Below are 24,945 nucleotides of genomic sequence, written 5' to 3'. Positions count from 1 at the left end.
GGGTTGCGTCTTGCATTGATACTTAAGACTCTTCTTCTTCTTCTTCTTCTTCTTCTTCTTCTTCTTCTTCTTCTTCTTCTTCTTCTTGTGAACGATTAGTAACGTGTCTTTGTCAACGTGGACAAGAAAGTTATTTATATACGTGGAATAGATACAATTTCTGTTGCTGTTCATATACAGGAATGATACAGTTTCATATAAAGTAGGAAAAAATGCCATAAGCACAACAGACCCAGATAGTCGGTGTTAACCGGTGTTGTTGAAGACGTGACCTACAGAGTAATTGACCGGCCCTGTGACTGGTATCACATCAGTGAAAGCATCAACATTCTAGATTATTCCTTCATTTAGCATTAAAAAGTTAACGGGGCAGTAACCATTACCCTCCTCTTCTTTGGATCCATCCTTTAATAGGGGGAACAAATTTTTAAGAATATATATTATATAGCCTATATATTATATATATATATATATATATATATATATATATATATATATATATATATATATATATATGTATATATATATATATATATATATCGAACGATAAAATGCATAACATATCTAACCTTGTTTAGTCATGAAATATTAGGTTTTTAAAGCTTTGTTTCCTTATGAATTTATAGGTGAACCCTTACCGTGTTTGCACTGGTATATATATATAATATATATATATATATGTATATATACAAGATACGCATATGCTGTATATAAGGTACAGGTTAACATGAACGTATGAAGTATCAGGAGAATCATTGTAAGTAGGACTTTGCTCTAAAACTTGAATGACCTCGGGGGATGCTAGCGCTTATCTTTCCTGCTGCCCTTCACAGCAGTCGTATCACATGAGGGTTTGTTTTCCTAGAGACAAGCGCGCCAGTGATAAGTTTCTCTTGGTTGGGCAGAGTCCAGAGTTCTACATCAGCTCGTGTTTAGACTAGCCTGCTTGATATCAACTTACCAACCGCCAGAGTCTTCTACCGTTTTACCAATCTACCCACTTGTGTTATAAAAATCCACAATCATATAGTAAAAACTGTATTACTAGCCAAAAGAGATAGTTTACTATATATTGTGGATTTTTATTACACAAACTGTTTTTCATGAGATTGTGAATTTCTTAGCAATCTACCGACTACTTTAGTGGGGTTGTGGGCAATTTGAGATTTCAAACCTTGTTTTGCTGAATGTGATGTGACTTGCAAGGCTTAATGGAAATGTTATAGGGCTGATGTCAATGGCATTTTGTAAAGAATCCCGGGTGTTACAAACGTGTGCGTTATTTTTTAAAAGTTTCATTGATTCTCACTCATGTTGACAGGAATCTCTCTCTCTCTCTCTCTCTCTCTCTCTCTCTCTCTCTCTCTCTCTCTCTCTCTCTCTCTCTCTCTCTCTCTCTTGGTCATCTCAACGATACTAATACAATATGCTTTTCTAACTCGATTTAGCACATCGTATTTCCGTTCAGAAGTCTGAGCTGACATCGCTAATTATGAGAGCCACTGTGGATAAAGACCGAATCCTTCCAGAGGAGGGCCTCGACGAGGTAATTTCCACCTGAAATTTGCAGGGCTATTTCACTGATAGTTTCCTTCTCTTCTTCTTCTGAGTGACTTTTTTGGGGTTGGGGTTTTGGCCGCCTTTTCTATTGGAATCGAAATCCGACGATAAGCTTCGTACTTATAAACTAATCTCTCATGGCTGCCTTTGATGATAATATTGTAATTTACTTCTGCTATAACAGGATCCTGACCGTAACATGTAAAAAATGCGCCGAAGTTTTGCGCAATCGAGTTTTCTGCATGAGCCGCGGCCAATGAAGCTTTCAGCCACGACCCAGTGGTGGCCTGTCCTATATCGTTGCTAGACACACGAGTATGGCTAACGTTAACCTTAAATAAAAGTAAAACTACAGAGGCTAGAGAACTGCAATTTGTTATGTTTGACGATTGGATGGTGGGTGATCAACATACCAATTTGCAGCCCTCTAGCCTCTGTAGTTTTCAAGCTCTGAGGGCGTGCAGAGAAAGTGCGGACGGACAGACAAAGCCATCTCAATAGTTTTCTTTTACAGAAAACTAAAACCATCAAGTGCTTTTATAAAGTTTGCATGTGGGACTCGTTTTGTATCCTGAACACTTCTTGTTGCATTATCGCTGCAAGACGTTCCTCGGGGTTTATGGAGAATTCCCCGAATACTGGACGGCAAACGGGTCCTCGTCAGCCGCTCTGCTACCTTGAAGTATCTCTCGTCGATTCAGAAATTCAACTGCGATGTTGGTTCGGAACAATGAAGACAAAGAGGATGATGGTCATGAAAAGTAGTTTATACAAACTTTAATTTTCATGCTGGGGAATACTGCGTGAAAGTTCACTAAAGCTCAAAAGCTTTCTTATTGCTTAATATATATATATATATATATATATATATATATATATATATATATATATATATATATATATATATATATATATATATATAGATATGTACACACATATACTGTATATGTATATACAGGTATTTTTTGGACCTTGATGTAGCGTATCGAAAAATTGCGAAGAATTCGAGTTGTTTATTTCAGTTACAAAAAGTGACCAGTAGATTATATATATCTGCACATCTATATCTATCTATCTGTATATATATATATGTGTGTGTGTGCTTGAAAAATCACAGTAGATGCACGTGATTTCAGTGTATGAGCGAATCCCACAGGGAAATGACAGGCAGAAGTTCACTACCAAGCGCTTTCACGTTTATTAAACGAATTGTCTGGGCACAAACGATGCGTTAATAAACGTGAAAGCGCTTGGTACTGAACTTCTGCCTGGCATTTTCCTGTGGATTTGCTTATATATAAATGTATGTATATATATATATATATATATATATATATATATATATATATATATATATATATATATATATATATATATATATATATATGTGTGTGTGTGTGTGTGTGTGTGTGTGTGTGTGTACATAGATCATAGACTCTGAACTACCCCTTACGCACCATTCAGCATCTATGTCCAATGTTTTTTAGAACACCGGCGAATGATAAATCAACTTTAGTTTATTGTGAACCTGGACCGCATTTCAGATAATATTGAATTTTTTATATCAGTCCTTCTCATTGTTCTGGTTTTTGGTAAGTAAATTATCCCAATTCAAACCAAAATCTTGTACCTCTTGTTTTCGTCCTTTTTTAAGACCTAATAAAAAGTTTTCGCATCCCAAACTTTCTTTTTTTCATTACTGTTCTTGTCCTTGCTGCTGGACATCTGGTTACTCCCTCCCAGTATCATTTATTTCCTACCATATAACTTTCTCTCTCTCTTCCATATCTATAGAAACTGCTATTTTAATTTCACTCAGTTTGTTTTCGCTTCGTAATGGACTCAGTTCTTCAATGCAATCTTGAGTTTCAACCACATCACCGCCGTCTTCGCCTCCATCGTCTGCATTTCACCACTCGTGTTTTCTCTGTGCTTTATCTTCCACAAGAGAAAGACATTTCTAAAATTTGCCGGTCCACTCACGTGTCAGAATCCATAGCGGATTCACTGGCCAAGTAAGCAAACTAGTCAGTCACTCCCTCTGTGATTGAACCTTGTTGTTCCTCATCTTGTTGATCTCTCGGTTCCTTCTATGGTCGCCAGCCCCCATGCTCCTGTAGCCTGATAAGATTGAATGGCTTTTTTTTTTATAGAAATACATAACATCTGATATAATATAGACGTAAAAGCATCATTCCGCCTTACCTGTTGCGCTTACAAGTTTCTTTTACAAACTTTTTGCTCACGAACTGTGTACAGTTTTACTGATCGCGGTACTTTTGGAAAAGCGTCTAAGTAATGCGTTTTTGTTACCTTCATGGCTCACAAGACTTGCTGTGTGTGTGTATTCTAGTAGTCACTGTGATATAAGACCTTTTGTATACCTGTTTTTATAATCTCCTGTAAACAATGAACTGTATCCGGCAAATTAATGAGACCCATCTCATGGACCGAGTGAGGGCCGATAACAGCACCTCCAAGACGATAAACTTTCAAAAACTTGGTTGGTGTCTTTTTTAAAACTACTGTTCTTCGGATGTCTATCTATCTATCTATCTATCTATCTATCTATCTATGTCTATATATATGTATGTGTGTGTATAAAGTATGTATGTGTTTGTTTGTGTTTTTGAAAAATGATCTTGCTATGCATGTACTTCTGTTCATTTCAGAGATGAGAAATACACAGAAGTCAGAAAATATATATCTTTACTGAACATTCTTTTACGATTAATTACACTAGCCTTTTTATCTTTATATATCATAGTAAAAAACAAACAAGATGTTACAAAAGTTCCCACGAATTTCAGTCTCATTACATTGCCCTTTTAAGATGACATTTAGTGTATACCGTATATAGTAAATGTGATTTTATATGTATATATATATATATATATATATATATATATATATATATATATATATATATGTATGTATATGTGTGTGTGTGTGTATGCATATATATTTGCGTGTGGAAATATTCGTTGAGCAAAATAATGCGTGGAAAGGATACGTGACTAGCACAGGATGTGTGACCGCAGTCGAAACATTTTGGTGCGCCTTTAGTGCAAACGTATGAACCAAGTGATATCTTGAAAGTTGGTTGCAGTTGGGGTTTACCCTCGGTTCACAGTCAGCGGATGCATATTTTACTATGGACTCACGAACTTTGAGGGTAGACACGTTCTCACAGAATGCCTTTGTTTATACACATTAAAGAGTAATTAAATAAATTTGTAAAACGTAATTTTTTCGCATTCTGTCGAATTCAAAGAATGTACTTTCCGTGTGACTAAGGGAATTTTCTTCATCGTCACGAGGAGGACTTGTACGAAGATGTTGGTAGTAACAGGATGCTGCCATTAAGGCATGGTGAAGATGTGGAATGCATGTCGACAAATCTCTTAAGCCACGGACAAATGATTACTCGGCAGACTGCATTGATGTTTTGGTCTATGCTGAACCAAGCTGACAAAAACACACGCGTGTAGGGATTGTAGGTTTGTGAAGATAGTATATATACAGTAGATCGGGAGCATTGGACAGCCAGGAGAGGTAAGGACCAAGAAAGGGTTGGATAGACTAGGTAATAGCTGTCTTGGAGAGGGATTCAGTATCCAGGAAACAAAAACTGCGCTGAAGATAGAGGTGAATTGTAGCGTGTAGAGTCTGCGACATCCTGCCAGTGAACTCTCTGTGTAGGTGTGGGAAGCAGCTAGTATTCTGGAAGTTTTCTGAACAGGGTGTTCATCCCCAATATAGCAAGTAACTTGGAAATATAGCAGTGATCATAGTGTTTTATTTTGTAAGGAAGCCATCGCCTGTAAGGGGAAATGATTTGAAGTTTCAAAAATCATAAATGAATATGCAAACACTTCAAACTCAGGCAGCATGTTGATGTTTGTATTTCTTGTGCGTTTCTATGGAGACCTCATTAACGATGAACTTTACCGTTGTCATTCTCAGTCAACTTTCCATTATAAACGGACAGATGAGGCGTCAAGTTTCCTCGTCTTGGTCTCTTCTTTGTGGGACGAGGCCGATATGCTCGAGTTGGGGGAGTTCATTGAGTCTGGTCCTTCTCCCAACCCCAACCCACTTCATAGCTCCTCCTTGAACCATCGCTTCTTCTAGTCAATCTCTCTCTCTCTCTCTCTCTCTCTCTCTCTCTCTCTCTCTCTCTCTCTCTCTCTCTCTCTCTCGTATGCCTCCTTTGACCTAAGCAGGGAATTATGTTCCTGGCTGTCAGACGGATGCTTAGGTTTTCATATCTGTATATATTATAGCATGGATATCATAGAACGAAATAAAGTCGTGAATGATCATTACTTCGCCAATATAGATACCATGATTATTATAATTCTCATCATACCTAGGTGAAACCAAGCTTAAGATATCCTCTCTCTCTCTCTCTCTCTCTCTCTCTCTCTCTCTCTCTCTCTCTCTCTCTCTCTCTCTCTCTCTCTGATATTGAATTTCTTATGTTTTGATATTTGTAGACTATTATTTCTGCACTCATATATATATATATATATATATATATATATATATATATATATATATATATATATATATATATATATATATATATATACTGTATATATATATGTATATATTTGAATAATTTAATGTTATTTTCCCCCTTCACATAAACTCTTATCTCCCGTATAGCTACCTTCAATTTGTTTGATACTTTTACCTTGTCAAATCTATTTTATGTAATACCTATCTGCTTGGGGTGTTTAATCATCTGAAACATTGCATATCTTGTGTATACTGTACAAGGTTGAACGAAATGTCAATGGGGAAATGTGATTTATTAATTATTTTGTTCGTTGATTTTACTGTCAGCTCTACCTTGCTTCCACTGGGACGCTTAATATAAAAAACTGAATGATTTCTGTCGTGGCATGATATGACGAACAAATGATACCATATCTTTAGGCATTACTTAAGCGAAAACTATTTGTAGTCCACCCGGATGAATGAGTGTCTAATGCATGACACTGCCATCTAGTGAGTGCATTTGTCGCGGTTACAAGTTAAGGCTCTCTCCTGATTGTTTACAAAGCGAGTCTCTCCAACATCTTGGCGACAAGAAGAAGCAGAAGTTAGGAGGCCGACTTGAATGACAACATCATCGCCCGTCAGTCTGGCACTGGTCATGGATTTTAGTTGATGGCGCGTACTTAATACGTTATTTAATGTGTTTTGTAACCAGAAAAAAGTAGCAGTAGTTTCCTTCGATAAGCACGGAGTCGGTATGTAATAATTTATACTGTTGATACTTAACTAACTATTTCTGAGGTTTGAGAGCCCTCCTTGAGATTGACGGCACTGCTGGATGCTGTGCCAAAATCGGTCATTTCCTGTAAACATTTGCTGGGTATAGTCGCTTTACCTAGTTTGGTTATTCCTAAATAGCCTACATGGTGATGTACGGGACTAATATCCTAGGTTAGTTTAACGTTGAAAGGTCATACCTGCATAACACAAAGGCAACTAGCCTAGGTTAACTATACGCCAGTAGCTAGGCTACGAAGTTTTTAAAATCCGTGTGGTAGCTAGGATACCTGGGCGTAAACTAGGCAGAGTTACTATGATACTTTAATATCGCAACTTATATATATATTTCCTGCATTTATCATGGGTGTTTTACAATTTGGAGTGTTGATATTGTGTTATGAATAATTTGTAAAGGTCTGGCTTTAGTCATAGCTAACACACAATCAGTCAGCAAAGAAGTAGTCATCTCCTTTTGAACCCCAAAAATATTCTTTCCCACTTGTCAGCCCTGAAGACGATATTTGAAGGGACACAATAAGTGAATTGATGGAAAGCAATTTAAGATAATTTTTCATGGACCTGATGACATCTTGTACCAGAAGTCCTGAATATTGTAGTAGAAAGGAAATAACGTTCCTCATAACTCAGCAGCCATCAAAAGGAAAAATGTGACCCTTGTATGACAAGATTGTATTTTATCATTTATTTTCTAGGTAATTATTAGATCTTAAGAAATACTGTATATCTTTCATCATATTTACATCTGTTGCATTACTGTTAAAGCCAAAAATTGTCCTTCAGGCTTGAGATCTTCATGCAGAGCTGTTATGTAGAAACTGTATTACATAGCAGAAAGAAGGTAAATTACATAGCAGAAAGAAGTTAATTGCAGAAGGTAGTAATCATGCAATGCAAAGTACCTTCCCAGAGATAGGAGCACCTTTGTATGGTGTCTCAAGGTCAGCAGGGATTCATACTAGATCTACTGCAACTGGGCATAAGGAGGTCCTTAGGACTGCAAATAGAATATTACACTTCTAGACCCTTTAAAGAAGAAGAGTGCTTCCTGGAAGCTAAAGATTTTTATCAATTTTTTTTAATGAAACATTTATATACAAATTATTTTCCAGGGAGTGGACCTTAAAAATCTCCCTGTAATGGCTTTTGTTGATTATGAGAAGGCATTTAACAGTATCCACAGACCAGCATTAGGGAAGGCCTTTTGGCACTATGGTGTTCCCCTGATCCATGCAATCTTCTCGAAATTAACCAGCATCAAAGTAGATTTAAAGTTAAAAATGTTGATGAACTTTTCAGTTGAATTTTAAAGGAGAGTTATGTCGCCTTTATTGATTTTATAATGGAGAAAAGTAGTTGGAGATGGAATTGAAGGTTTAGATTAATGACAGAAAGTTAACAGAATTGGCATATGCAGAAGGTGCTACTTTAATAAAGATTTTCAAAGTTTACATCATGTATCTAGAGATGGTGCTCAAAGTAATTCTAAGAAAACAAAAGTTCAGAGATGAAGTGACACTTGATGGAGGAAGGATTAAGAAGGTTGAATCTTTCAAATATTTAGGAAGACTGATATCCGTTGCAGGTTTTCTTGAGTTATAATTTAGTGAGAGATTGAAAAAAGGCAAATTAAACAATGGTCAGGTTGAGTAAGGTTTGGAAATTAAACAAATTGCATACAAAAGTAAGGTTATACATTAGTCTAATACAGACAGATTTCATGCCATGTCAGTGAAACTGTGAAAGGGGTTTTCCGATATGAAAATAGTTAAAGATTTATGAGTCACATGAAAGCATAGGTAGAAATGATACCACAAAGGAAATTACATAAGTTCATTGTGTAGATGAGGTGATGAAGTGGAAATATGGATGTCTTGGATATTTCCTTCACACTTCCTGTAGAGAATAGTATGTGATAATGTCAGCTAGTTTCATGTGGCACCAGAAGAGTTGTATGACTTATACTTACTTACATGAGATCCATGTGATTGAGGGCTAGAGATTAGGGAATATTTGTGGAAGTAAAACCACAGGGAAGACATGAGGGGCAGAATTTCAGACCTTTTGTGTTGCACAACATTGTAGATAATGATAATAATACTGTATATGGCTGCATAAGTAACAAGAAGCTGAGAATCAAGTGAATATAGGGGAAAACTAACATATGGGGCAGAATGATCTTTCTTCCCTGGGTTCATTAATATAAACAACAATATTATATGTGCAGCTCTGTGTAATCCTTGGCCCATGACCTTCACCAGCATTAGAGCCTTCTTGTTAGAATTTATCATAGAAAATATTGTTGAAAATCTTAGTAGTGTTATTTGCTCATAAAAGATATTTTATTTACCTCCTTGCAATTCCTTGCAAGAGTGTTCAACAAATGTGTCACAGGATCTGTGGAAATATCATAGATGATATTCATGAAGCTCATTGATTTTATTTATGAAGTTTTCCATGATATTTTCAGGAATTGAGTGTGTATTGTGATTTTATATCATCTTGAAAAATGGTCATCTTAAGGAAACAACAGAGGTTAGCCTAAAGCAACAACATTTGATAAAGTGCATGAGTAACTGCCATCTAAAACAACTAAGTTTGAAATTGCTATTCCTTAAAGTATAGCATTGTTGAAATGAACTAAAAGATGCCCATATAATATTAATGTAGAAACAGGGCTACTCTTGAAGAATGTATATAGCATGGTTTTGTTGAATAAATATTGAATGATTAAAAAGAACAGTGAAATTGCTATGCCCTTCATTATTTTACATTTGTATTGGCTTGTGCCTCATAAAATTCGTCTATTAGTGATTTATTTACGGTATTCGGTTAGTACTTTCTGCATTAGGTATATCATATGCTGAGGAAATATTTAGATGTTCTTTGATAGTAAATAGTTGATATATTCCTCACCATTTTTTGTAGGCTATATGCTGCTGTTTTGAGAATAACTTTTCAAACAAGATAAATCAGTAGAGGGCTACCTGTGCCAAAGTCACTTGGTGAAAAAATATGATCAGACTGCTAAGTGTTTGTTGCTTGTGATGATGATTACAAAATTCATTGCTAACAATTAAATTTAGTGATCACAGAATTTAGTGCGAAACCTTGGGGTTAAGGTTTCATTTACTTGTATAGTAAACTGAAGATTAGGTATTTAGATGGATGGAGACAACCTGTTTACTCTTCATTTCCATGTACCAAAACTAATCACCTGGTTGAGCTCAGCTAAATTCACATATGCCGACCAATACATTTTCTTTCCTATTTTCTTCCAATATTGTGTGTCTGTCTTTAAATTGTCTTGAGAATAGAACAAGTGTCCATGAAAAGCACTTGTTTGGAAATCACCTAATGCAATTTTTTTCACAAAGTTTCATCAAAACCCATTGATTAGGTTTCAGTTGATTGAGTAAACTGAGAGGCATGCTAATCTAACCAGAAATTTAACTTCCTTAGTGAGGTAAATAAAAAGTTATACATTATTTACACTGGATTCAGATTATTTTTAATGCAGGGTGAGGGCACTTTAAAGGAAAGACAAGCAGTGTCTTTATCTACATACTGTACAGTTAATATATAGCTGCTAACATTCCCCACACTTTAGTGTCAACAAAAATTCATCGCTATATTATTGATCCAGTCTTTTTTCCACCTGCTTTTGAAAACACAAAATCAACACAAGGATGTTTTAATGTCATCTCATAATGCACCACATATATGTAATAAATGTTTTCAGATATGTAACTTACCAAGTAATTACACAGCTGTACTTTTCTACTTGCGCGGCAGTTAAAAATTTTGAAGTTCGTGGTAGCGATTCGTTTGTTTTAAGTGTTAGGTAACTACCCCACCCTCTTTTCTTCTGGCGCTCAACGTAACATCAAATGTTTATGGGGTTGGATTTGAAGTTGTTTCATTGCTTTTCCAAGGATTTGGTGAAGTATTGTTGATTTTGGTAGCTTTTCAGCTTACCTTAGCTGGTATTCCTACAATATATCTAATTCTAGCTTATCAGGTATTAGGTATTGTAGGGAAGGATGCAAGACTCAGATGATGAAAGTGACCTATAATAGTCATATGATATGTGCAAAGCGTAGAGGAAAAGAGTGTTCGAAAGATCTTACGTGCACTGAATGTGAGGGATGGGATGAGGAAAAATGGAAAGTGTTGAAGTCTCATATGGATAAATTGGATAGGGATGGGAAGAGGAAAGCGGTTGTTAGAGCCGAGGGTAGAGCTATGAGTGTAGAACCTGTCTCTAACAATCAAGTCTTAGATACTAATATTCTTCCTTCTCCTGCCTTTCTATTATCCACCATCGTTAGTCATCCTAATATTTTTCCATCAACTCCTGTTCCTGGCTCCCATGTTTCTGAACCCAATGCCGTAGCGAGCCTCGAGACTAAGTTTGACCTCAAATTTTATCTTGTGGTCAACACTATTGAAATTAGGCAAATCGCTTAAGGTCCTGGTGGACGAAGTTCAAAGTTTTAAAAAAAGTGTCAGTGCCAGTGGAGGAGATGGCTGTCTGTCCTGCTGATTCTCCTAGACGAAGGTCACTGTCACACTCCCCTGAACCTGGGAGTAGACATACCAGAGGTCCAAGGGAGGTCAGCAGTGTTTGCCCACGGGCAGTCGCCCCCTCATCCGATTTGGTGGTGTGTAGTTCCGACAGCCGTTGGAAAGGCGTCGCTGTGAATGCCCACCAGTTGTCATTGGGCTCTGATCTCTCCAGTCCAGGAAAGAGACGTATGTGGCATTCTTTGGGTGAGTCTCGTCCTTTAAAGAGACGTCATGGTAGAGAGCCCTCTGCCATTTCTCCCAAGCTCTCTAGAGACCCTGCTATCAGTCCGCAACCAGGTTGCAGTAAGTGGCACAGTCCAACTCGTCATGCGCCAGATCGCTCCAATGCTGAGCGCCAGTTGTTGGTTCCTAAGCTCTGTTCCAGCTAATGCTCATCTTCTGGGTGCTTGCATGAGCAGTCGGTGTATTCGCCAGAGCGCCACCCAGTCTCCAAATGCCTGTCTCAGATTCCCAAGTGCCCGTCTTGTTCTAAGTGCCTGCCTCGGACCACTTCTGCTTCTAAGCGCATGCCGCCATCTGGGCGCCCAGCGCCAACTGAGAGCTCATATTCTTCTGCTTCGCCTGCCTTAGTGTCAGAGGATCCCTCTTTTGCACTTATTAGGAAGAAATTGGGTGATGTGCTGGGCTTGTTGCGCCAGGCGCCCACTTTGGTGAAGCCTTTTGAGAGGTTTCCTTGTCTCCCATTTCTTCAGAAGGGGAAGAGGTCATCCAATAGCCTACTCCATCTGCGTATGCTTCTCTGATGAAGTACTTTTTGGAGACTTTTCCCTCTCACTTCCAGCCAGAGGCTCTGGTTTCGCCTGCTTCTACTTTTCTGATGAGGAATCAGAAGGACTATAATTCTTGTCTGCCGAAGATGGTTCTCTCTTCCTCAGCTAGGAAGGTCCTTAAGGAAGCGGAAGATTGGTTGTCTATGAAGAGGGAGCAAGAAAAGACCGCTTTTGCTTTTCGTCCAGCAAGATTGACTGCCAGGAGATACCTCATATTTGACAGGAGATGCTCCATCCTTGGGAGACGCTGCCTCTTCCCAAGGTGACTTCTCAGGATTAATTGACTCTGCGAGATTTTCAGCTTTTTCATCAGCAAAGGTCTTCTTTGCCTCTTTAGAATTTGATCATCTGGTGAAACTCATTTAAAGTCCTCGAAGTGTTCAGCTTTCTGTACTGGATGATTGGAGCGCTTGACTTGTCCTCAGACTGGCTAGGTGTGTTATCCTGCACAGATAAAGCAGTGAGGGATGGTTCCTCTGAACTGGCAGCTCTTTTTTGTCATAGGAGTTCTCAAGAAGAGAGAGCTGTGGTGCTCCTTCACCATGAAAGCAGTTACATTGGTCCAGAAATCTGCTTTTCTTTACACTCCCTTGGACAGACAATTCTTGTTACCATGATTGGCGGTTAAGAAGATTGCCACTGATTTGCAGAAGTCCACACAAGATATACTAGATCAGTCAGCGAAGTGCCCCAGGGAACCTTCTGCTTCTTTCTCGTCTAAGTTGGTCTCTCCCTTGCAGCAGCAGCCCTTTCGAGCAGGCAGACAGGGCTTCTCTTGGCCATGTCCGAGGTGCGTTTTTCTATAAAGTCCGTCAAGAGGACGTCAGTTGAACCCTCTTCCAGAAAGTGACTCTCCCATCCTTTGTGTGCCTCAAGGGGCCAGACTCTCTTTTGGTGCTAAAGGTGCGGAACCTTGGACGTTCAAGGTTTTAAAAGAGGGCTACTTGATTCCTTTCTAAGAGTACCCTCCTCTCGTATCTTTGCTGATCACATTGACGGCATACTCGGAGGGCACTGAGAGGTTCGTAGCTCTCAAGGAGGAAGTGTCAGCTCCCCTAAGAAAGAAAGCCATAGAAGTAGTGGGGAATCGTACTTCAAGAGGATTTTACAACTGCTTGTTCGTTGTCCGCAAGTCATTGGGTGGCAGAGACCTGTCCTTGACATATGTGCTTTGAACTTCTACATTCAGACAATGAAGTCCAAGATGGAGACAAATCAGTCAGTTATCCTCCATCCAGCAGGGCAACTGGGTGGTAATACTACGGTGGATATGCAAGTCGTGTATTTCCATATTCCAGTCCATCCAGAGTCCAGGAAGTACCTGAGATTTGTCTTTGGGGGCAGAGTCTTCCAGTTTCAAGCACTTTACTTCGGTCTTTCCACTGCCCCTCAAGTATTCACGCGAGTCCTATCTCCTCTTGCAAAATGGCTTCATCTGCTAGGTATAAAGCTCCTTGTGGACTTTCCAAGGCTACTGCCTCAAAGTCCACATCTTCTCAAACAACCCTATCTCTGGAAATTTCACCAAGGCCTATCAGCTCTAGCTCTGACAGGATTCAGACTATCCGGAGACTTGTCAGAGCGAAGGGATTTTCAAAACAAGCAGCGGAAGCTATTACCAGATGTAGACGACAGTCTGCCAGCAGAGTCTACCAGGCCAAGTAGGCCAGGTTCTGCAGGTAGTGCAGCAACAATAATGTCTCGTCTGCTAAAACCACTGTAGCTCAAATAGTGGACTCCCCTCTTTTCTTAAGGAACAACAAGGGAACTCTCATCATCAGCTATTAGAGGCTACAGATCGAGTTTTTAAACATAGAGGAGTAGACTTAGGTTTAAATCAAGACCTGAGTGATCTGATTAGGTCTTTTGAGATTACTAAGCAGCCGTGAGATGTGTCTGTTTCGTGGAACTTAGATGTGGTGCTGAATGGTTAGCAGGCCCTGCTTATGAGCCTCTCCGTTACATTTCACTTAAGAACTTAACAAAGAAAAGTTTTTCTGGTATCCTTGGCCACAGCTAAACGAGTGAGCGAACTGTAGGCAATTGACAAACACATTGGGTTTTCACAAGGGGATGCTGTGTGCTCCTTTTTGCTTGGCTTCCTAGCTAAGAACAAGTCTCCATCTAATCCCTGGCCATGCTCGTTCTTCATTAAAAACCTTATGGATATTCTACATCCAGAGGAGGAGGAAAGAGTCCCGTGTCTAGTAAGGGCTCTAAGGTATTACTTAGACAGGACAAAGAAGATCAGATGCCCTGTCAGTAATCTCTGGTGTTCTGTGAAGAACCCGTCTAAGCCCATGTCTGAGAATGCGTTGTCATTCTTTCCTAGAGCCCTTATTATAGAGGCGCACTCTCCAATACAAGAGGATGCTCTGCCGTCCGTTAGGGTGGGAGCGCACGAGATTAGGCCTGTTGCCACGTCATATGCATTTAGACATATGTCGCTTTCGGCTATCCTCCAGTTGACATACTGAAAATACAACTCCATTTTTGCCTCACAGTATTAAAAAGAAATAGAGACAACGTTTGAGAAATGCAGTACTTTAGGTCCGTTATCGGTGGCTGGTGCAGTATTGGGGGAAGAAGCATAGGAAGCAACCCTTCCTATCCATAACTTCTTCGCCTTGAATTTTGGGTGTTGAGTTTTCTTTTGGGAAGCCTGGGGGGTACATGTGTACCTGGAGCGCCCACCAGTCTGTGGTAGTGGTATGATGGTTTTTAATTTTTATGGTTGTCAGTGTAGGTATCGATTTTATTTGGTCTTTTTTTTTTATTTGGTACTGCGTCCAGGGCCAAGGGCAAATTTTTCTTTGATGCTTTTGGGTGTTCGGAAGACTCCTTCACTCCAAAGCCCCCTCTTTAAAGTAGGGACTTATCTCGGCCATACTGCTAAGTCACTACAGGTCAGGATGAGCACTGACCAAAAGGCAGTAATCTTTTGTAGCTCTCTTACCAGGTAAGGATACAACAAGCATTTTATCAATGCTAACAGATTTTATGTCGCAAATTCATCTTCATATTTGACTGTTTTTGGAACAGAATATGTCCATTTATCCTACCTCCTATCAGTGTGGGATTCAGCTGTGTAATTGCTTGGTACGTTACATATATGAAAATGGTATTTTAATAGTAGAATTAAGTTTTATATATACTTACCAAGTAGTTATGGATCAGAGCCCTCCCTCCTCCCCTCTGGTGGATATTAAGCACAAAAGAAGTTATTCTCTCTGTTTTGTTTACCTATCATTCCCCAATAGAGGGTGGGGTAGTTATGTACACATAAAACAAATTAATTGCTACCACAAACTTCAAATTTTTAACTGCCATGCGAGTAGAAAAGTATAACTGTGTAATTACTTGGTAAGTATATATGAAACTTAATTTTATTATGAAAATACCATATTTACAATACAGTCCTTACAATAGGAGAGAGATTTTTATTAACTGTGCACAGTATTCAAGGTAACGTAGGTGATGAGAATAATATTGTAAATCCTATCTGAATTATTAATCTTTTCTGTGAACATCCTCAAATTTTGTAGTGCAATGAATGATTTCATAAATATAGATTTTAGTACCATTCTTCAGGCCATATTTGTGAAGGCTTTTCATTTTTACTTGTCCAGTTAAACTAATGAATAAAATGCACACCACAATACTATTAAATTATTGACAAAAGTCTGATACTGTTTAATTTTAAAGAAAGGTTAAATTTTTAGAAACGTAGTTATTAAAGTATTTAAAATTTGTGTATAAAAATATATAATTGTACACTATGTAAGTATATATATGTATGTGTGTGTATATATATGTATGTATATATATATATATATATATATATATATATATATATATATATATATATATATATATATATATATATATATATATATATATATATATATATATATATATATATATATATATATATATATATATATATATATATATATATATATATATATATATATATATATATATATATATATATATATATATATATATATATATATATATATATATATATATATATATATATATATATATATATATATATATATATATATATATATATATATATATATATATATATAAAAAGCTCATAGGTCACATATTTTATGAATTGCAGTACACAGTAGATGTTTGATTAATAAGTGTAGCTAAAGGCATTGGGAAGAACCTTGAGAGAATGTTTAGCTGGTGTCTGGTGCGCATCCTGATTAGTAAAACTGTATATATATGTGTCGAATGCGTCATATATTCTTGAGACGTGAGAACATCCCTGCCTAGCGACAAGACTTTGTGAGTTTGTTCGCCGGAAATGTCCAGGTTCCGGATAATTCATTCATATTGTGTTTTTTGGTGGAGCCCCAGGCTGTGAAGGGACTAGTTATCAAACAAATTGTCATTTGAAGGCCAACATCGAATATTAATTGAAGTCTTCGGTGAAGACTCTGTGGTTCGAGACCTGTCGATTAAGATTGTGAACATTGCTGTTTGGAGGTAGGAAACATTTTAGATTTCCCAAACTGTAGATTGTTCTTTTTATTTAACATAAATCTCACTTATGTCAGGCATTTATTACATTGTGTGTACTTTATAAGTAACATGGAAGGAATTCCCATACCTTTATTTTTATGCATTTGTTTAACAGGGGTTTTATTTGACTTCAGATGTTTCTCTGAGGAAGAGGTTAAGATGTGACCTATTGTGGGGAAACTGTTTAGAGAGAATAATTAGTTGAATATGATGGACTGTAATATGTATGATCATTTGGTGAACACTAGTATTCCATTTTATTTCATCTCTTGTTTTTTGCAATCCAGTTATGTTAGATTATTGTCAAATAAATTATTTTGGGTAATGCTTGTATCACTGTAGACCTGACAGAGAGAGAGAGAGAGAGAGAGAGAGAGAGAGAGAGAATGCATGTGTGTATGTACAAATGTATGAAGCCGGTAGCCACTTGGATGCGGTCACTATCAAGCTACCAGTAGAGGGGACTTCTTGACTGATAGCAAAGGTAAGCGTGGGAATTACTCTGGTTGGATAACAGATTTTGGTAGCAAGCGGGAAATTGAGATTTGTAGGTTTTAGGGTGTGCCTTTTGGTTGGTATACTGGCCTCTTTGCTAGCTCAGGGAATTTTTGCAGACAGACACAAGTGCACTGTGGGTCGAGTTCAGTTGCATTGGGGACTTGTGTCATGAGTTAAGTGAGTGTGTTTGAAAGATCGAGAAGTGTTCCTGTTACTTTTCAGGTTAACTACATGTCTTGTTGACATTGTAGTGAGAAGGGGTTATGTGAGTGTTACTGGGGTTTTTTTCATGTTAGTTACTTGTAATGGGGGCTAATTAAGGGAGAGTTCTGTTGTTTTGTGGTTACTTCAGGAAGACGGTGGGTGGAACTTTCATTAGGGAACAGTGACAATCTTTTGACGTCATTGAGAGTGGTTGCTCATTTTAGTCCGGGGTTGGTTTGACACTGTTGTCCCATTCTCTCTGCGAACCCATTTTCTTTACAGGTGGATTGAAGTATTTCGAGTATTCGAGAAAATTTCTGGTTATGGATCGCAGCGGCGTTTAGAATTTTTTTCTTAATTGTTCGCATTTGTGATTAGGGTTGTTTCATTGTTCGCATTTGGCATTTAGAATTTGATTTAATGGTTCACATTTGCATTAGTGTTGGAGGGTTGCTGAATTTTTAATAAGTTTTTTTATTTTTCTCCTTTCTCTTTTTACCTTTGGGGAGTTATATGAAGTTGAGATCAGGTCGGGTACTTGGAGCTAGGAGGATTATCTGTTCGGATACTGTGATGGGTGTTAACGAAGATAAGGATCAGGTGACGGTGTTGCACAAATTTACATCTGTAAATGTAGGAGTATAGCCTTTTCCAGGTTGTGAAGGGATTAGTTATCAAACAGATTGTAATTCGAAGATCAACACCAAATATCAATAGAAGTCTTCGGTGAAGACTCTGTGGTTCGAGACCTGTTGATTAAGATTGTGAATATTGCTGTTTGGAGGTAAGAAACATTTTGGATTTCCCAAACTGTAGAGTGTTCTTTTCATTTAACATAAATCTCACTTATGTCAGGCATTTATTACATTGCGTGTACTTTAAAAGTAACATGGGAGGAGTTCCCATATCTTTATTTTTATGCACTTGTTTAACAAGGGTTTTATTTGACTTCTTCAGATGTTTCTCTGAGGAGGAGGTTAAGATGTACTCATTGGGAATATACTGGACTTTGACTTATTTTGACCTATTGTGGGGAAACTGTTTAGAGAGAATAATTAGTTGAATATGATAGACTGTAGTATGTTTGATCATTTGGTGAACATTAGTATTCCATTTTATTTCATCTCTTGTTTCTTGCAATCCAGTTATGTTAAATTATTGTCAAATAAATTATTTTGTGTAATGCTTGTTTTGCTGTAGACCTGAGAGTGAGAGAGAGAGAGAGAGAGAGAATGCTTGTGTGTATGTATGAATGTACGAAGCCAGTAACCACTTGGATGCGGTCACTATCAAGCTACCAATATAGGGGACTTCTTGAATGATAGCAAAGGTAAGCATGGGAACTACTCTGGTTGGATCACACACACATACATATATATATATATATATAATTTTATTTTTTTATTTTATTTTTTAGTAACCGCTGCTATCTTAACAAGCTATTCCCCAAGTGTTGTCATAGTTTCCTTTTAACACTTTCAGACTGTGCATTGTATAAGTTTTTATTGATTTGTTCATTGGCGTAGAAACACATTACAGTATATAATTTTGCAAAGCAAAAGTTGAATTCACGTTTGAAGTCTTACATGTTCTTATATTTTATTATGGCTGGATGAAAGGTATCAAGCTTTCTTGAGGAACTTTGTATTAAAATTACTGTCTGATAGCGAATAACAATTTCAGGAACAGATTTGAGGTCATAATGAATGAGGAGGAGCTGTCAACTTTACAAAGGGAATCTGATTTCCTTTGTAAAGAAGTGGCCCATTCTGGACGGTTTGCAGATATTGTATATGAGTTGAAGGAACGACAAGTTGTATCCCATGAAGTTGCAGGATGCCTTCTTGTAAGTAGATGTGGCACAATATGTTGTGAGTACTTTTTATGAAGAGATTGCCCTCTTAGAAATAATTGCATTAGCTATTTGTTGGTTATCTAAACTTAACTCTTGATAATAAAGACTTGATTTTAATGCTAAGCAAGCACCCCTCAGTTTCCTTATACAGTATTATTCTAATTCAGGATTACTGGGCTTAGTAAATTAATGGCCATGATAAGCATTTTATCTTTTTGAATTGCAATATATTATTGATCTTGTGGATTATATTGAAAGTTATTTTTTCATATTGATTTGTTCTTGTGATTTGTTTTATTATATTAGAATACTGGAAACATATGCGTTTAGGCCAAATGCTTATAAGTGTATTGAATCTTTTCTTTGCAGAGGTCTGAGGAAACAAAAACCTCAAAAATGCATAAGCTTTTAGGTTATCTTCAGGAAGGCCCATCAGAAACATTTAGGATACTAATAGATGTTCTTGTACAGTATGGTTTATCCCTTGTTGCAAAACGACTAGATCCAAGAGCTTTTGAGTACCACAGGTCATTATTAGGGTAAGTTCTGCATACTGTAGTTATAAGCTTTATTATTATTATTATTATTATTATTATTATTATTATTATTATTATTATTATTATTACAGTATTTAGAGTAAGTGAAAATTCATATGAACTGACCTAAAAAATTATTGGTTGCAAAGTAAGCTTGCACTGAATAGAATGCCCATATGTGAAGGTTCTTTTAAAAGAGGAAGATAAAATATATATATATATATATATCACACATTACCACAGGTGAAAAATAAGAAACGGGGTATAGGTCCTGACCGGTAGCAATACTAATGAGTTTCCAAACTCCGCCTCACTGACACCTGTCAGGTGTGGATCTTGAGGTCACTATGGTTTGTTTATCAGGATCGTCCCCTGAGAGTATATTGTAGTTTTTAGCCAAATGAGTTTTAAAGGCCACTCCTACCTCGACACCGGCTTGAGGGGGGGATATGTAGTCTCTAACGGTTGTGTATGTTTGTCAGTACTGTTCCTGTAGTATATATATTTGTGACTTCTCATACTCTGTATCAGTCCTTTGTCAATGGCTTGGAAATAAAGTCAAAACCGGTCAGGACCTACACCCCGTTTCTTATTTTGTTCATGAGACTTACCTGTCAGATATATATATATAGCTGTATTCTCCGAAGGACCGACAGAAATTCAAAAACTTACGGCACACGCAGTGGGGCCAGGTGGTTAGTACCCATTCCCGCCGCTGGGAGGTGGGTATCAGGAACCATTCCCATTTTCTATTCAGATTTTCTCTGTCGCCAGTATTATCAACACCTGTTGTCAATACCTCCGTCGCTGATTTTCGTAAACTTCTCCACTTGAGTATTCTGATTGTCTTTTGGTTTTTTGACTTTGGATTTGTGGATAGGCATACGCTTTTGTGGACTGTTCTGATTTTGGCTCTGGCTTTTCTTTGATCACGATGTCTGGTTCTAGTTCTGCTAGTTTCAGGGTGTGTGTTGTGAAGGAGTGTAAGGTGAGGCTACCGAAAGCTTCGGTAGACCCTCACTCAGTATGCATGAGATGTAGAGGGCATGTCTGTTTGTTGGATGATCGCTGCAAGGAGTGTGAGTCTTCGCCTGATTCTGATTGGAAGGTATACGACTCTTATGTGCGCAAGTTAGAGAGTGACCGTATCAGGAGGTCTTCCTCCAGGAGTATGTCTGCTGGTGGGAGTCAGGGTAATAATAATTTGTCACCTGTTAACCCCTCTAATGCTTCACCTATCCCTGTAGTGTTGCCTTCGGAACCTGTGATTGCATCTGCGGAAGGTAATGCCCTTGCGCAGATTTTGAACTCCATTCGCACTTTGGAGTCGAAGGTGCTGGCGATTGAAAGTGTTGTGAAGTGCAGTGATCCCCCAAGTGTTGTGGAGGGGGCGTCAGATCGGCCCTATAATGCCTCTAGGTCTAGACCTCTGCCGAACTCCCAGGACTCAGGGAATGGGCATGTCGAAAGCCGCAAGAGGGTTACAGGGACCCCCCACCGATCTGGCGTCCCTTGGGCAGACCCTGTTGTCGTTTCCCAGGCTGCCAAGGATCATGCTCACGCACGCGTCCTCAAGGATTGCTTCTCGTCCTCTGAGGCGCCCTCTCCACGCAAGGGGTCGTGTTCTCGGTTGGACTCTCGCGCTTTCAAGAGAAGCTTCGCAGAGGAGGACGCTTCTCCTCCTCTTTCTCGAGCCCTCGTTTCTTCTCCTGAGTGGTTCCACGAGTTGCCGCCGCATAAGAGGACCAGGACTTCTTCCGAGGAGGACGTTTTTGAGCATCCCAGTCGCCCCAAGAACAGAGCTGTTGTCGCCCATGGTAGAAGGAAGAGGACGTCCCCTTCCCCCTATTCTTCTCACAAGAGCAGCCCTTCTCCTGAGAGAGTCTTCTCCTTCGAAGTGTCTTCTCCAGGATATGCAGCGGCAGTTGGCTTCCCTACTTGCTGCAAAGGAGTCTGAACCTCGTAGGCGCCGCAAGGACTTGAAGCTCCCCGTTAAGAGGTCTAAGAGGTCCCCCTCTCCTGCTCTTCGTTCGTCTCTCTCTCCGGCGAGTTCTCCTGGTCGCCCTCGTCGTTCGTTGGATCGTCGGGTTTCTTTGCCTCGTCTTGACACTCCCCAGGCGGCTGATCCTTATGTTTCTTTTCCTGGTCAGGACGCCCCTCTTGCAGCTCAACAAGACGCTCGAAGGGATACGCAGCAGGACGTTCGGCATGACGCTCATCTGGCTTCTCATCACGCTCGTCAGGACGCTCTTCAGGACGCTCGGCAAGACGCTTCTCTCCCCTCTCGTCTGGACACTCTTCAGGACGCTCGGCAGGACGCTCGGCAGCATTCGAGGCAGGACGCTTCTGTGCAGGACGCTCCAGATTTCTCTTCTGCTCTTTCACGCAAGAAGAGGTCTCTTTTCCGAATCGGGCCTCAAGGTCTTAGTCTTCCTCAAGTTCCGGAAGACTCTCCTGTCGCTCCCGTCGAAGAGGGAGAGTTGTCTCATGAATCGGAATCTGCAGAGCAGGAACAACCCCCTTTGTCATCTTCTTCGGACTATCAGGTTTTAGTCAACATGCTGAGAGAATTATTTCCTGATAAATTTCAGCCTTCTGCTCCTCTCTCTCCCCCTTCGCAGTTAGCTTCGTCGAAGGTGAGGAAATCTCCCGGCTTCCTTCAGATGAAGACTTCGCTCGCTACCAAGAAAGCCTTCAAGAAAGTTAATTCGTGGATGGAGGATCGGAAAACTCAAGGCAAGTCTTCCTTTGCCCTACCTCCGTCTAGATTGTGCGGGAAGGCTGGGATATGGTACGAGACTGGAGAAGAAATTGGCTCTAGAGTCCCTTCTTCTCAAGGAGACTTCGCGAGTCTGGTCGACACTCCAAGGAGGGCTCTCCTTTCTTCAGCGAAGGTGACCTGGACGCTTTCGGAGACTGACCATCATCTCAAAGGGCTTTTTAGGACTATGGAAGTCTTCAACTTTTTAGATTGGTGCTTGGGGGCTTTGGACTTGAGGACTCGGAGTCCAGACTCTATCTCTCTGGGGGAGCTGTCCAGTGTGCTTTCGTGCATGGACAAGGCCGTCAGAGATGGCGCGGATGAACTGGCTGCTCACTTCAGTACATCACTCTTGAAGAAGAGGGCTTTATACTGCAATTTTGCAGCAAAGTCAGTTTCTCCTGTGCAGAGGGCGGAATTGCTTTTCGCCCCTCTTTCTAGCCATCTCTTCCCCCAGCCTTTAGTCAAGGATCTTGCCTTCAGCCTTAAGGAGAAGGCTACACAAGACCTTCTCGCGCAGTCTTCCAGGCGTCCTAATGTCCCGTCCACGTCTTCTCAGGGACTAGCCGCCAAGAGGCAGAAGCTCTTTCGTGGCAAAGCTTCCTCCTCTAAATCCTTTCCTCGAGGAAGAGGCCTCTCCAGAGGTGGTGCCCCTTCTCACCCAAGGGGCAAGAAATGATACACCGGATCTCCAGACACCAGTAGGAGCCAGGCTTCTTTTGTTTTCGGAAGCCTGGAGAGTAAGAGGGGCGGACTCCTGGTCCCTCAGTGTAATCGGGAAAGGTTACAGGATCCCGTTTCTCGAATTTCCCCCCCCTGTCTTCAACACCCAGGGATCTGTCGCCCTCTTACCGCCCAGAGAAACAACAGATTCTTTTCGATCTGCTCGAACAGATGCTCGAAAAGAGAGCCATAGAGCGAGTCATGGATTTGGATTCTCCAGGTTTCTACAATCGTCTCTTCTTGGTTCCAAAACACTCAGGGGGGTGGAGACCAGTCCTGGACGTCAGCAGACTGAACCATTTTGTTGTCAAGGAAAAGTTCAAGATGGAGACGTCTCAGTCCGTTTTAAGTGCGTTAAGACCAGGCGATTGGATGGTCTCGCTGGATCTCCAGGACGCGTATTTTCACGTCCCCATTCATCCTCGGTCAAGGAAGCATTTGAGGTTTGTCCTGGGGGGACGAGTGTACCAGTTCAGGGCTCTGTTTCGGACTGAGTACGGCTCCTATGGTTTTCACAGTTCTGATGAGGAACATTGCCCGGTGGCTTCACGTAGCGGGCATAAGGATCTTGCTCTATTTAGACGACTGGCTCATTCGAGCTTCGTCGAAAGAAAGGTGTCTGGAGGACCTGCACTCAACGTTGAAGCTGACGAAGTCCCTGGGACTTCTAGTGAACTTCGAGAAGTCACATCTGATCCCTTCTCAGTCCATTGTTTATCTGGGGATTCAGATGGATTCAGTGGCTTTTCGAGCTTTTCCATCCCAGGAACGTCAGCAGCACTGCTTCGAAAAAGTTTCGGCCTTCCTGGGGAAAGAAACATGCTCGGTGAGAGAATGGATGAGTCTGCTGGGGACCATTTCATCACTGGAGAAGTTTGTTTCCCTGGGGAGGTTGCATCTCAGACCCCTCCAGAGTTTCCTCGCAGACAACTGGACGAACAAGGAGGATCTAGAGGAGACTCTCAAGATCTCTCTCTCTGCCAAGGACCATCTAAGGTGGTGGCTCGATCCTGCAAAATTGGCAGAAGGGGTTTCTCTCTCTCTTCAGAACCCCGACCTAGTGTTGTTTTCCGACGCGTCCACGTCAGGATGGGGAGCAACACTAGGGGGGGAGGAAGTGTCAGGCACCTGGAAGGGGGAACAGGTGTCCTGGCACATCAATCTAAAAGCATTGGGAGCGATTCTCTTAGCTCTTCAGTTCTTTGAAAGTCAGGTTGTAGGCCGGGTGGCTCAGATCAACTCGGACAACACCACAGCCCTGGCGTACCTCAAGAAGCAAGGAGGTACTCATTCTCGGTCCCTGTTCCTGATTGCCAAAGAGATCCTGTTGTGGGCCCATTCTCGACAAGTTACGCTTCTCACGCGATTCGTAGCAGGGGTTGAGAACGTCCGAAAGGACCTTCTCAGTCGGCAGCGTCAACTTCTTCCGACAGAGTGGACCCTACACGCAGAGGTGTGTCAGGAGCTTTGGAAGCTTTGGGGCGTCCTCTGGTGGACCTTTTTGCAACGTCAAGGACGACAAGGCTACCTCTGTACTGCTCTCCGTGCTCGACCCAGGGGCAGTAGCAGTAGATGCCCTCCTTTGGGACTGGAAGGGTCTGG

The 24,945-nt window shown here is 40.1% G+C and overlaps 1 protein-coding gene across 3 annotated transcripts in view; it reads left to right on the top strand.

Annotated features, from left to right (window-relative positions):
* Positions 1-24,945, top strand: part of LOC136831280 (uncharacterized) — a 103,608-nt gene that overhangs the window by 4,460 nt on the left and 74,203 nt on the right. For 2 of the 3 annotated variants that reach the window (XM_067091390.1, XM_067091391.1), the window contains exons 2-3: positions 19,152-19,314; positions 19,693-19,862. In XM_067091390.1, coding sequence (XP_066947491.1) covers positions 19,171-19,314; positions 19,693-19,862 — 314 coding nt within the window. In that variant the 5' untranslated portion in view covers positions 19,152-19,170. Of the gene's footprint in view, positions 1-6,565; positions 6,822-19,151; positions 19,315-19,692; positions 19,863-24,945 lie in introns of those variants that run through there. The other variant, XM_067091389.1, reaches the window with a different exon arrangement.

This window comes from Macrobrachium rosenbergii, chromosome 48, assembly GCF_040412425.1.
Source record: "Macrobrachium rosenbergii isolate ZJJX-2024 chromosome 48, ASM4041242v1, whole genome shotgun sequence".
NCBI classification, from domain to species: domain Eukaryota; kingdom Metazoa; phylum Arthropoda; class Malacostraca; order Decapoda; family Palaemonidae; genus Macrobrachium; species Macrobrachium rosenbergii.
The sequence above is the reverse complement of the archived record's forward strand: the minus strand, read 5'-3'. Positions and strand labels throughout refer to the sequence as shown.